The 13,781-nt window shown below is 30.9% G+C and overlaps 2 protein-coding genes across 7 annotated transcripts in view; one reads left to right on the plus strand and one right to left on the minus strand.

Moving 5' to 3' along the window:
• The window catches only part of LOC126976576 (adenylate cyclase type 2), a 196,809-nt gene that overhangs the window by 83,514 nt on the left and 99,514 nt on the right, over positions 1-13,781 (minus strand). The window lies entirely within an intron of this gene.
• Positions 1-13,781, plus strand: part of LOC126976624 (probable E3 ubiquitin-protein ligase sinah) — a 63,458-nt gene that overhangs the window by 27,380 nt on the left and 22,297 nt on the right. The window contains exon 1 of one of the 2 annotated variants that reach the window (XM_050825103.1): positions 5,417-5,548. The exons of the other annotated variant lie outside the window; for it this stretch is intronic. Within the exon in view, the coding sequence (XP_050681060.1) occupies positions 5,543-5,548 (6 nt within the window). The 5' untranslated portion in view covers positions 5,417-5,542. Of the gene's footprint in view, positions 1-5,416; positions 5,549-13,781 lie in introns of those variants that run through there. 2 annotated transcript variants of the gene reach the window in all.

The following is a 13,781-nucleotide window of genomic DNA, read 5'->3' on the forward strand; positions in this document are numbered from 1 at the left end:
TACTTGCAGGACTATGGGGCTCTCCGGTTTTTGTGATAATGTTTACATTTTTGTAGGATTTTATTTTAAGGCATAGACATTTCAAATAATTTGTAACACTACAAGAGATAACCATAATTTTTAGATTCTGTTCGATTGTATTCAACATACTTAAAGATGCAACAAGACACGAAATACCAATCAAAAAGTAATAAAAACGGTAAACTAAATGTTTGCGTCCGTTGACGTCAAAGTCGATTCAAAATGTAAAAGATATAGCAATCTCATCTTTTTTTGTGACAATTAGGGACGAGACGATCAGGACGTTGATCTGATAGTAATATATACGCCCTGGCCATCCCAAAAATTCTGATCGGCACCACAATTGCGCTCGTCTACTTGAGACGTCTCGTTTGCCCAGTAATTTCATTAGCTACGACCAGACCGAAACACAATCATCTAATTGAGTCTTGTTTTTAATGGAATACAACTACCTACATAATATAACTATCTACAGCTAGAGATAAATTACTACCTTCTACTGTTAGTAATTAGCTGTCAATAATCTGAAGCTGTCGTAATATACCCGATAAGTCATTCTTATCGCCTTATATTGGGACGCGTGAATAGCAATTTCCATAAAAACTTCTATCGCTGGTAAGCTATACGTCTTCCCAATGACAGACAGCGTGTACGTATAAGCTGAGTTACCGTCAATAAGTTTTTTGGGACAGAAAAGTCAACGATAGTTACGACTACTTACGACTTATTGACTTGACAGCTAATTACTGACAGTAGAAGGTAGTAATTTATCTCTATCTGTAGATACTATATTGGGAACGGCCGTTAGTAGTGAAATTTGAACGGTTGCCATATCGCTGGTTAAAATGATCAAGAATAATATTGCAAGAAAATTTATGACCTTTTTTGAATATATGATAATATATGAATATCCTTAAGAACTTTCAATGATTGTAATATGAAAAGAAGTGAAACTCCAGATGGTTAGGATATCATATTATCTCTGCTATGCGATTTTATATTATCAATGGTATAACTTTTTGTAGTTAAATATTCTATAATTGTATTTCCACAATCAAAAACGAATCTGAGCCAAAACGCAACAATTTCCATACACAATAGGTCATGTAACTCACTTATAAATCTCGAGATCTGTATTTATACTTAACAATTAACAAGTAATTACATTGTATACAAGTTTAATTAATATTTTTCTCTTGTTTTGTCTCCCTCTAATTTTAGTAACCTCTAATTAAATTAACACTCAATTTAAGTATTAACATTTACATTAGTGTGCATGTTATTATACTGTGATAATGACACCAATACTTTTGTCAGTCAGTTGATAATTTGGTAAACACATTGATAGTCGAATATAAACCCATAAAGTAAAAATAATGTTCATGAAAAGTGTTTCATCTGGATCTGGTGTATCAGTGGATAGAGGAAATTCCTAGTATCATAATATGTCCATGCAGCGAAGAACCCCTCATATCAATCAAAGCTCTGAATATGATTAATTTAATAGTAGTAATAGTAATATTGTCTATTCTTCAAATGTTAAAATGTTAAAATTTTATATAAATAGGTAAAAAGTGCAGAGAGTTGTAAACAAGTCTGTAGTCTATATAATATACCCCAAAATTATTAATTATAATCTCGACCAACTGGTTATATAAAACATCTTAGACCAAGGACCATCTAAATAAACACATTACAACAGTTATGCATATAAAATTAAGTTTATGTATTTTTTTATCATAAAAGTAATAAAGTTATTACTTCAAACACGTGTAGAACTGACCGATCAAGATTCAACGCATTAACTTGTGTGTTTCTGAAGTATTAACAATTTCATAAATTTAATTATAAATTAAAAGAAATATATCTCTTAATTGCTTAATTATTGTGATTAATTGCAAAACGTTTCACACATAAATTGCAGTAAAAATATATTATATAATATTTAGATGTGTTTTCAATATATCTCGTATGGCTACTCAACTATTTTTGATCCGCTATTCATATATCTATCTCTGAAAGCGACATGCTGAGCTGACAATTTTATGCTGTTCAATAGATATAAATTGTTAATGTGTTGATTTCTTCTATAATATATTATATTTCAACTAGCTGACCCGACGGACGCTGTTCTTCAAATATTATGTATCTCAGTATTCGGGAATAATGTGGTCTTAAGCCACAGAAAATATGTCATCAAAGTTAATGTATACAAATACTTAACAGATTATATTACTAAAACAGCAATTTTGTTTTATCATAATATGTAGTGTTACATACGAGTTCGACATTCAGGCAAAACTCAGTTTGGTCATAATAATTTCCCACTCTCCTACACAGCTGACTAATATCTACCAGTCTCACTATTTTGATTTAAAATTCTCTTTTAACTATTTTAAAACACCTGTTTTCTAAAAACGTACGGTTTTATAAGTCATAGAAACAGATGGAAAACCAAGACTTACCACCAGCTGATGAACTACGCACTGTCAATACCTTGTCTTGTCTTGCCTTGTTAAATCAAAGCCCACAGACGTATAATTTGTTTGTGTCAGACCTTAACAGACAAAATAACGCATTGTCTGAAAGACAATGAGTTACTTTCTCAAGGAAACAACTTACAAATCGCTAGATTTAGTTGAATCTAATATAAGAACATGGCTGGTCGTGTCGAAACGATAAAATAATCTCTATAAAAACGATAGCGAATTGTCCAACGGTTTTGTGAAACTTAGTTTTTATACACATCTCGCAGTAACTTCATGATTTGCTTTCTATAAACGTAGATTGACTCTCGGCTTAGTGCTGGCTGCTGTGTTGCGTCGTACAGTGACAAAATTTAGTAAAATGCGTAGATATGTTGCCAATTATGGGTCTGGTTCTGAAGACGAGTGTTGTTTTCGTAATGACTACCAAAGTCTAAGACGGGAATCCAAGATGATGCTATTTGGGAAACCGGTGAGTCGGGAAATAATAAGTGCTTGTTATAAAACAGTGATTAAGATAAATAAACCTTTTAATGTTACTAATATTTGGTCAAGGTCGTAATTAACGTTAATGTTAAATACAAAAAAATACTTGTAAAAACAACCAAGTTTAAATTCTAGGCTGACTTAGCAACATTATATTATATACCAGTTTATAACGTTAGATAAATAACGAATAATTTATAAGATTACGTTATATTTATGTTTAGCGAACAAAATAGATGGCTTTTATGAATTTGGTTGCGATAATGAGATTGGTCTAATAAGACCAAAATCGAGTACTGCTAATAAGTCTGCAGCACCCAATAGTCAAGTTTGGAGGTCACATTATTTTTTGACATGTGTACATATTTATATTTGCTTGAATAGTGGGGGGGCCTTCTAGAATGGAAGGGATACAGCTAGGTGTGGCAGATACATATCTATAATCCATATCCACAGTTAAATTATCATTCCAATACTCGAAATCTAAATTACTAAACCTGCAATTCACCTAATTTCAAAATCGTTGACGTTAAGTTCTGATCCTTGCCACGTTTTACTCTAGATTCGTATTTCCTAGAATGTTAACTGAACCATAACTAATTGGGAGCCACGCGTCAACGACATTTGAACAACAAGCTCGCTCGAAGTTACCCATATTGTTTTTTTATGACCATAAGGGACGAGGCAAGCAGGACGTTCAGCCGATGGAAATTGATACGCCCTACCCATTATAGTGCAGTACCGCTCAGGATTCCTGAAAAACATAAAAAATCTGAGCGGCACTACAACTGCGCACGTCCCATTGACACATCTTAAGTCTCATTTGTCTATTAATCTCACTAGCTACGGCGCCCTTCAGACCAAAACACAGTAATGCTAACACATTACTGCTTCACGGTGCAGTTGTGGTACCTTTAATCTAGCCGGCATCCTGTGCAAAGGTGCCTCCCTCTGGTAAAAATATTTCTACTTCTAATAAAAGGATTATCTATGCTCTATTATATTATGATGTTGTATGTTTTCAAATTCACAATTTTGTAGAATATTCATCTCCCAATATTTGTCGATCGAACTTGTTACGAGAATACGCATGCTACGATTTTCCTAAGTCGTACTTAAACTTAACGATTTTCCTAAGTCGTACTTGAACGTAAATTCATCACAATCGTAACTGAACCATCAATATCTGTTACAAAAATACGGAATTTAACTTTTTGACATAAATCACTTCGATCCTACTCTCGTTTTGTTAGGAGAATAGGGTTTTGGCTAAGGTATTTGTTATTCAATAATGAAATCTTAATATTTACGACATTTAAAGTCTCGAATTTTCCATTTTCAGTACTCGTTATATCCGTTACGTTACACGTTATCGTTATTGCAGATTTCGCGGGCATTTCTCGTAATTAGGCCATGACTTTTCATGGCTATTAGCTTCATAATGCTCAATCACACAATAAATTACATTTAAGTCAGTAAGGTTGTTATTGTTGTTTGTAAACAGATGGAATTAAACATGTTCTTTTATTAAAACCACTTATTTTTCATAATTAACCTTTCCTGACCTCGGCGTGTTTTAAGAATCGAGAAATATTAATATGACAAAATATACAAAGATAACAAAATCAGCCATTTTATTTATAGCTCAAGAGTCCAATTCCCATATAGTGTTCAATTAATATTCAACTTTCTACATCTATTTCTTTTGAAATTATTTGGATAGTTTTACACTTTCGATTACACTCGTTTTTCGGCTCCGTACTAATGTTATGATTGGAGCAAAACCTTTTAAAATTATATTTTACTATGATCGTATAAGAGCTTCAGTTTTGAGTAGTAACTAATTCTAACAAATTTCGTTTTCACCGCTTTCATTTAACGTGCTTTTTACTCACTTAGCCTTGTTTTAACTCGAAAGACTATATATCTTTATCCTTATTAACATCGAAAATTTGTCGTTCCGTTTCTAAACGATAAAGTAGAAAATTTTAAAAAGTAAAACATACAAATATAATTTGAATAAACCAAGCAACTCCGAATGAATAAGATCTTTTAACACAACATCATATTATGCAGCTTAAATAAGTAACAAATTTTGATATTTTGAATAAACATTATTACCTAAGTTCATTAATAAATTGATTAATTTAAAAAAATTAACATGATCATACCATGTTTTAAAACATACTAAATGTGAGTAAACATCACTCACTAGCTAAGAAGTCTTTATTCACACAGTGTTAGTCGTGATCTGACAATCAAGTAACTTAACAATATAGATCATGAGCAAACGGCGTGTCTAAATCATGGCTCTATGTTCCGAACCAGTAATTTCCTACACAGCTTCAGAGATTATTGGTTCGATTGTCATACAATAAGTGTACTAATAGAATCCTTACATAAAAAATGTAGATTTTTTCTTTACAAAAATAACTGCTTCGTCATATCCCAGCGGTATTAACACGTTTATGATATTATATTGAAAACGAGTATTTGAAATTTGGTCATTCAAGCATTGAGAGCGGGAGCATCAAGTCTATAAGAAAATAATGAAGGTACCACATTTTTTTTAAATATAATCATTTGTTACGTTTTTAATGTTATAAATAATTTGTGTTACATTACTACGTACATAACAACATAACACAAGGTTAACGATGAATATTCACATATAATAGGAAGGAAAATAGTTTATAATTTTATTGAATTATACTTCCATTAAAAATATTATTCATAACAGATTTTTGTACAAGACTTATAGTATAATCTCCCTCTTGAACTTATGAGTGCCAGTTCATGTTTAACAGTTAATAATTATGAATTTCAATTTTAATATCACGTATACTTCGCATTCTGCATCGTCTTTTAATGATGTTGTTTGATGTTTCAATAATTGTTCTAAAAGAAGTGTTTATGTTGTGTCAGACTATTTTAGTAAACAGGGTGTCCCAAAGTTATGGGACATGAAGGGAAAGTAGCTTAAATATCGAATATAGGCTATTTTACTGAAAGAAGACTTTATGTTATTTTTAAAAGTTAGTACTTCTGCATTCAAAGATTTTCTAAAAATTACTTGCCTCGTCTGGGAATAGAACCGACTGAAATGTAAAAAAAAAACATACTACTACTTTTATGATGCCAATCGAAAGAATGGCCAAAAACTAATAACTCTTCTTAAGTATCATAGTATATTTGTATATTATAGCCAACTTTTTGGGCAGTCTGGACTGAAAGCGTCACTGACGTAATAGCTAGAAACGTTGACTCTCACCTGGCACTAGTTCGATTCTCGATTTCAGTTTCGAATTTATATGTACGCTTACTGGATGTTACAAGAAAGTATTCAAAGGAGTAACATCCAGTCCTCTTCTTCCATAAAAAAAAATTTGCAATACAACTGGCTGGCAATATGGAAGGAAAAAAAATTGATATTACGTAACACCACAATATATTAATTAAGATTTACGCAAGTAGGACTATTTGGAGCTGAAAAATAGTTATTTTATATGATTGTCAGATCTTTTCCAACATTCTATCATTTTCTTACTTAATTCCAATATATAATATATTTTTTTTCTAAAGAAGCAAATGTTTTCCTTTCAATTGTAGATCCTAATTCAACCACACATCTTATTTGTCTGGTAATGGTATAATTATATGTTTAAGTGATTTATTTTAATTTATCTTTAGACTTAGTTTATCTATTAGCGTTTTTCTTTTAAGATATTTAAACAAATTGTAGTCGTATTGAATATGTCACAGAAAGTCGAGATTGGAATTTTGTATTCTCTAATCCGATTTCAAATAATCTTTATTCAAATCACTTTATACTAAGCACTTTTAAATCGTCATTATTTCTTTTGTATGCTCGGAAATATTTATGACAAAAAGACCATAACAGGAGCTCACTGGCTACAGAGTTCTCAATTTCATGGATGTTTCTTTCGGTATCTTAAGGCAATTATAAATTATCCTGTATATTTCTGCAGGATTCAATGAAAACATTAAATGATTGATAAAAACAATTACTACATGACTTTAATTTGAACCAATTTTGAATCGAACTATTATATTGTTGCGTGTGTTTGTGCGTTCTACAATGATAAGTGAATAATTAAAGATTTATAAATTATTTTTATAATTTTATAAATTTTAATATGATAAAAAATATTTGCATTTCTTATATACCTAATTAAATTTATGGAGCCTACTAGAGTTAATAACAATCAATCGCTTAAAGTGTTTATGAGAATAACTGGCTTAATAAAAAAAATATTAAATTGTAAATAAATTGAATAAATTATTATTAATATTATTAAATGAATGGAATATAAATTCCTCTGAGCACATAGCCTTCAATTTAAAATATTCATGAAACGTTTGACTGAAAAGTTGTTTAGACTTGATTTTATATTATTTCAATTAATTAATATTCATTATTATAAGTTCCTGTGAACGCTATTCTAATAGAATACATATAAGACATTGTGGTATTGTATTAGTTACTGCTTGGATTCTGGTAAGTCTCAAAGAGCTTTAAAACGTTAGTATTCTAAAGTATATTACGAAAAGTATGTTTGTAAGAACATCATGTATGACAGTAAAATCTGCACAGGTTCCAAATGGTTGGTGTGAATAGTGCTAATAAAAATATTATATCCAAAAATTTAGTTTTTCACTTATCAAGCTAAGTTAAGTTGATTAATCATTCCTTGTGAATTGTGATCGGTTTTATAACAGTATCTTCAAAGATATATTTGTCTTAATAAATAACAAATTTAAGTGATTAATTAGATATATTTCGTTCTTTGGCGTACTATTTATTTATACGTATACCTAAAATACAAGATTTTGTTTAAGATCAAGTTTAAGCAAGCGACATTAGTTCTATTTTTAAGTTTTTGACATTTTATATTATATTTATAGTTTTCTGACCAACGTTAAGTACTATTTTGAGTTCTTCGAACAAAACGTTATTTAAATTGTTTAATTTATTTATTTACTAGTTGTACTCGCGATACGATTCCATTAATTACTTAAGGTCTATAAATGCTTAATCTTAATGTAAACGGTACAAAAAACATACCTATTTTCCCCGTGCACCAATTTTTATCAAATATCTTAAATCTTGCTCCAGACTACGCTGAAGGTATTCGTCAACGTTTTATATAGTCAGTCCAGAGGTTGCAGAGATTGGCGTGTACAAAAAACAAACAGACCTATTGCCGTGAAGCAGTAGATAATGTGTAAGCATTACTGTGTTTCGAGCTGGAGACAAGCGCAGTTGTAGTGCCGTTCAGAATTATTGGGTTTTTGAATAATCCTGAGCGGCACATCTCGTCCTTTATTTTCATAAAAAAAGGCCGACAGTTACACTTCCTTTATCACCTACAATCGTTTATTTAGAAAAATAAATTCCATGTCCACTTCGACTCTACATTTTTATACATTTACATTGGACTTACTAATTAAATACATACTATTTTAATACCTACAAATGTTTAAATGTAATTATTATCTATTCTATTCTTCCTACTGTGGCTTCTGTGGAAGGTATACTACAAGTTAGTTAGTTAGTTAAAGTAAACCACCAAACTTAGAGTATTTGTATTCTAATGTTAATGGTAGTGATCGGTGCGAAAGATTGAAACAAGCTATTAGACTATAATAAACAAGAGAAAATTACTTAAATTATTAAATATACGTTGTGATATTTACAGCTTAATCTTGTTATTTTTATTATTATCTATTGTTCGTCTGATGACGTAGTTAGGTAGCAGTGAACATCGTCATTGTTACTCCCAAACAAAGGAAACCGCTAACGAATCTTAATTGTTTAAGAAATACTATTTTAATATCACTTATCGGTTCTATAAATAATGTGTATCTTAATAGATTTGCTTTATAAAATTTCATCTAATAAAACATAGTTTCGATTTTCTATAACAATAAGGGACGAGACGAGGAGGACGTTCATCTGATGATAATTGATACGCCCTGCCCATTACAATGCAGTGCTGCTCAGGATTTTTGAAAAACCCAAAAACTTTTAGCGGTACTACAATTGCGCTCGTTACCTGGTAATCTTACAAAATTTATACGTCTAGATAAGAATGTCTTGCTGTTAGACAACTGATAAAAACAGGCCAGGAATATTAGTTTAGTGTGCGTGGCAAGCTACGTTTTACACTCGCGATTTGTATTACACTTTGTGTTAGTGTGCGTGAATTGCCCAAAATAGAGGCTAGTTCTAAACTCAACAGTTTGGACATTTTTACAGCTTCTAGTCTATCTAGACGTAAAGATGATCTAAGCTTGCAACATAAGATGTTAAGTCTCATTTGCCCAGTAATTTCACTACGTCGAGTGAAACTTAATATATTCTCGCTAAGGTTTTGGCATTTGAATGGCAATAAAAGCTTTCGTTGGAAATCAAAGAGGACTAATAAAGGAACTATTAAAACGTCAATGTCAATATTAAGACAGTTAACGTTATCCACTATTTATTCAGTGATCTTTATAATCGTCTTACCGTCAACCACATTATATTTTATTAGCCCATCAATAGTAATTGCACTGCCTTTACTCCATGAGATAAACATGTCTATTTTTGTCTGTGCGAAAGGCTTTGTATAAGACACGAATAGCTCAGAGTCATAGTCATTACTAAATTTAAACTATTTAATAATATCCAGATCTAAATTGTCTCATTTTGTTCTTAGTTCAGAGATTTAAGTATTATTCAGACTGGTAGTAATTGGTTATTTATTTTCACTTAATTGGACGTAGTTCCTGAAAAAGGTTCCAAGCTACAAACATCACGTTTTAAGAAAGTCGTGTTTAAATGTTAATAAATATTAGTGTATTCGATTCGATTGTGGATTGGGCTAAGCCATGATGTCATTTGAAGAGTGACAGTAGGGCTGCCATTTTATGTCAGTCCGTTAATATGTATCACGTGACCAGTTTTGGTTTGGAACGTTTTTCTGGAATTACGTCCAATTGTCTTTATACTATCACAAATTGAATAATTTTATGTTGCGCTAACATATATCACTTTTGGCCAATTTTGCACACTTTAATCTAGTAGGCGTGAAAGAAATTACCACGCAATTAAGCCACGCCTATGTCATTTAAATTAATTTCGAACGTATGCTAAACGTGTTGAAATGTCAAATTCAAAATAAAAATTTGTTTTTCGATTTAATATTGACACCCGACGAAAACTTGAATATGTTTACGAAACCAGAGCAGATGTGAGTACCAAGAAAGTGTCAAGGCCAAAACATACTTCGATATTAACAATGGTGTTTGTTAAGGGATTTGCTGCATCAATTTAAGGTTTACTGCGTATACAAAAGTAACAAATTATTATGCAAAAATATATATATATTTTCCATACAACATTAATGCGTATTAATTGAGGTACAGAGCATTTTAATTGTATGATTTAGTTAACGCAAAAACATGTGCAGCAGCACTCAACATCAAACACAATTTAAAATGTGTCTGTAATATTTGCATGGGGTCATTGCCTGTAAATATTATAATAACACTTAGATTAAGATTTATTATTAGATATTAATTTTAATTACTGAATCTACTAAATGTGTGGGAAAAGTAGAGCTCGTGAGAAGAACAAACAAGAAACCCAACGGCCACTTTTTTAAGTCAAATAGAGTATTTTACAATAGCTGTAATAATTTTACATATCAAATAAGTTTGTAATTTCATAAAAATTAATCTTTATATATATAAGAGAATGTATGTTTGTATGTTCCCTAATAACTCCTAAACTATTCGAGCGATCTCAATCAAATCTTTTGTAATAGATTCATGGAAGCTCAAGGAAGGTTTACATATATAGTTTGTCGTGTCACGATCCCACCCACGCACTCCCCCACGCATTTACCATATCTCTCGAACCGTTTATTGACAGAACAACGTCTGTCGGGTCAGCTAGTACAAAATAAACTGGATAAAATATATAAATTTTCGTATATTGGCTGCATCAACCTTTACAGCTTGAATTCAACCTAACACTAAGATTTAGATTTTAGAGTATTGTGTTGGCGATGCTTATAAATAAATTTTAATATTATTGAGTTAATGTAAAAATATACGTAAAAGAACTACAACATCAAACGCAATGCGTACGACTTCAACCACACAGCATTGTAATTGTAAAATGAATGAGATAACGCAAAAATATGCGAAATCACACTACAAGATCAAATGCAAAGTATACTTCTTGAACCACAGAGCATTGTAATTGTATTATGATAATGTTAGCGCAAAAGGCTTGTCTTCCTTGAGGTCGTCACTTGAAGGTCCTACCGCCTTTGTTGACTGTTTACGCTGCACAATGACATTCCCACAACTACATAGTACTATTCTAAGTTATGACGGATATTTAGATTCTTTACATATTAATCCACACTGTTATTCTATTAATCAATTCTCATTAGAAAGGAAGTTAAAGTTGTAAAAGTTATTTTTATGATTTATACGTCTAGATAGAGCCTCTCGCTGCTAGAAAACGGATGAAAAAAGACCAGGCTTATTATTTTAGTGTGCGTGACAAGCTACGTCTTACACTCGCGATTTATATGTCACTTTGTGTTAGTGTGCGTGTGTTGCTCAAAATAGACTGTCAATCTCAATTTTTTTCGACTTTTTCGCTGTTGTCTATCTAGACGTATAAATGATCTTAGCTTATAACATATGGTGATAATTTTTGTTGATTATATAAGATGAATACGTAGCATGGGTGAGAAATTTCATCTTTTTATTGTGTTCTATGTTCAAATTAAGTTTATATTTAAGGCTTTTTATTCAAATTATAGCTTCATATCGCCTTATTTTAATTTAAAAACATTTTAGAAATCTACAAAGTTCAAAGTCACTTACAACGGTAAGGTACCAGAACTAAGACTAGCTATTTTACAAACCATAACTAATTTTGGCTGACCAATGTCACGATAATGTTTTTGTTATTATTATAAGCTGAAGATATTTTAGTTGGCTAGTTTTGAAGCGTAATAATCTTTGTATTAACAAGTCCAGTTAAAATATATTGTTTTGTATATTAAAATCACATTTATAGAAGGTTTAGATGCATTTTAAAATCATTATTCTAGCTAGGCTTAAGCTACTGTAGTATTTGTTAAGCAAACTGGATAGATGGGGGTGATTGATAGTTAAAGCATATGAGCAATGCTGTTATTGTGAAGAGTCGTATTTACACTTTTTCGACCTTACAAATAAACTTGGTATAAAGCTATATACCTGAGAATAAGCCAAGTATATGAAAAATGTTGACAATATAGCTTACAACGCTGTCAATACAATGATAATTCTGATGTTATACGTCCGAATAAACCAATTATAATCAAAATGTCTATTTGCAAATATTTTGCATATTCTTGGTTTATTCTCAGGTATAACTTTATGCCAAATTTTTATTCGATAAGGCCGTTCATGTCAAGAATAATTGGGAATTCTAAGAATATAACATAAAAATTATCTCAGTTGTATCAAGCATTTTTGTTTTAATAAAAGAATAATATAAAATTCGTATAAAATGTTCACTTAGCTTAAAATTTTTAAATACTTTGTCTATGTCAACCAAGAGTTATCAGATATGAGACAAAAACGTGACTGGATTTTTAAACCGTATGGGCTCTGTCAGGTTTAAGTAAAGAATTTATGTTTGTGATATCATCTTAAGGATAAAACATTAAATAGGTAAAGAATGTCATCAGTATTTTAATAGTATTTGTTATTTTATTACATTAGCGCATTTGATATATTTGTGCGTCTTGGTTGCTTTTAAAGATGGTGGTGAGAAATAATGTTCATACAATATTTTAATGTTAGTAGAATTATCCCATTTATTCATTCATTTTGCATGTTTTTACCTTTAAATGGAACTCACTGCTGACATTAAATAATATGCAAATTTATATGTTGCAAAATTTATGGACGATGCGGGATTCAAATCCGCTCGGTCTAGTCCCAGCGTACATTACTACCAGTGGGAGGCTACTTTGCACAGGATGCCGGCTAGATTGTGGGTACCACAACGGCACCTTTTTAATAATAAAAATAATTTGTTCATAAAAATCGTCACCTTTTTTTTCTCAAAAGGCTCAATCAAGCTAAAGTGTCGTGAGAAAATGTAGCACAATTATGATACAATCCCAGCCTATGTTCAGACGTTGTCTCTAAATGAATATTAAAGTTTTATTTAAAAAAATCTCTTGCAGTAAGTCTTACTACAAAATAATACAGATTATCTAAACGATGAACGTCTTTAACAATTTCAAGTTATATTATTAAATAAACGCGAAATTCTAATACTGGAAGAGTTTCTTGCAACGATTCCTCTGTCTTAACTTGTCCAACGTGCCATTTAATATAATAATAATATTGATACACTTTTACACAATTATCTCGCCCCAAACGATATATTTAATAAAATATACTTATTTAAACATACAGAAATACATATAGACATCCATAACTCGGAAACAAACATCCATATTCATCGTACAAATGTTTGCACCTACCAGGATTCGAACCCGAAACCTCTAGCTCAGTAGGCAGGGTCACTAACCACTGGGCTATATGGGTCGTCATAATATATATTTATTTGACAAGCAATGATTGTGATTAATTTTCTAGAAACCAATCTAAGGAACCAATATTTAAAAATTGATAACTTATTTGACAAAATATATTATACTATTTAATCTTTTAATCAATCAGAAAAAAAAAATAGTTTTA

Source organism: Leptidea sinapis, chromosome 41 (assembly GCF_905404315.1).
Source record: "Leptidea sinapis chromosome 41, ilLepSina1.1, whole genome shotgun sequence".
Lineage (NCBI taxonomy): Eukaryota > Metazoa > Arthropoda > Insecta > Lepidoptera > Pieridae > Leptidea > Leptidea sinapis.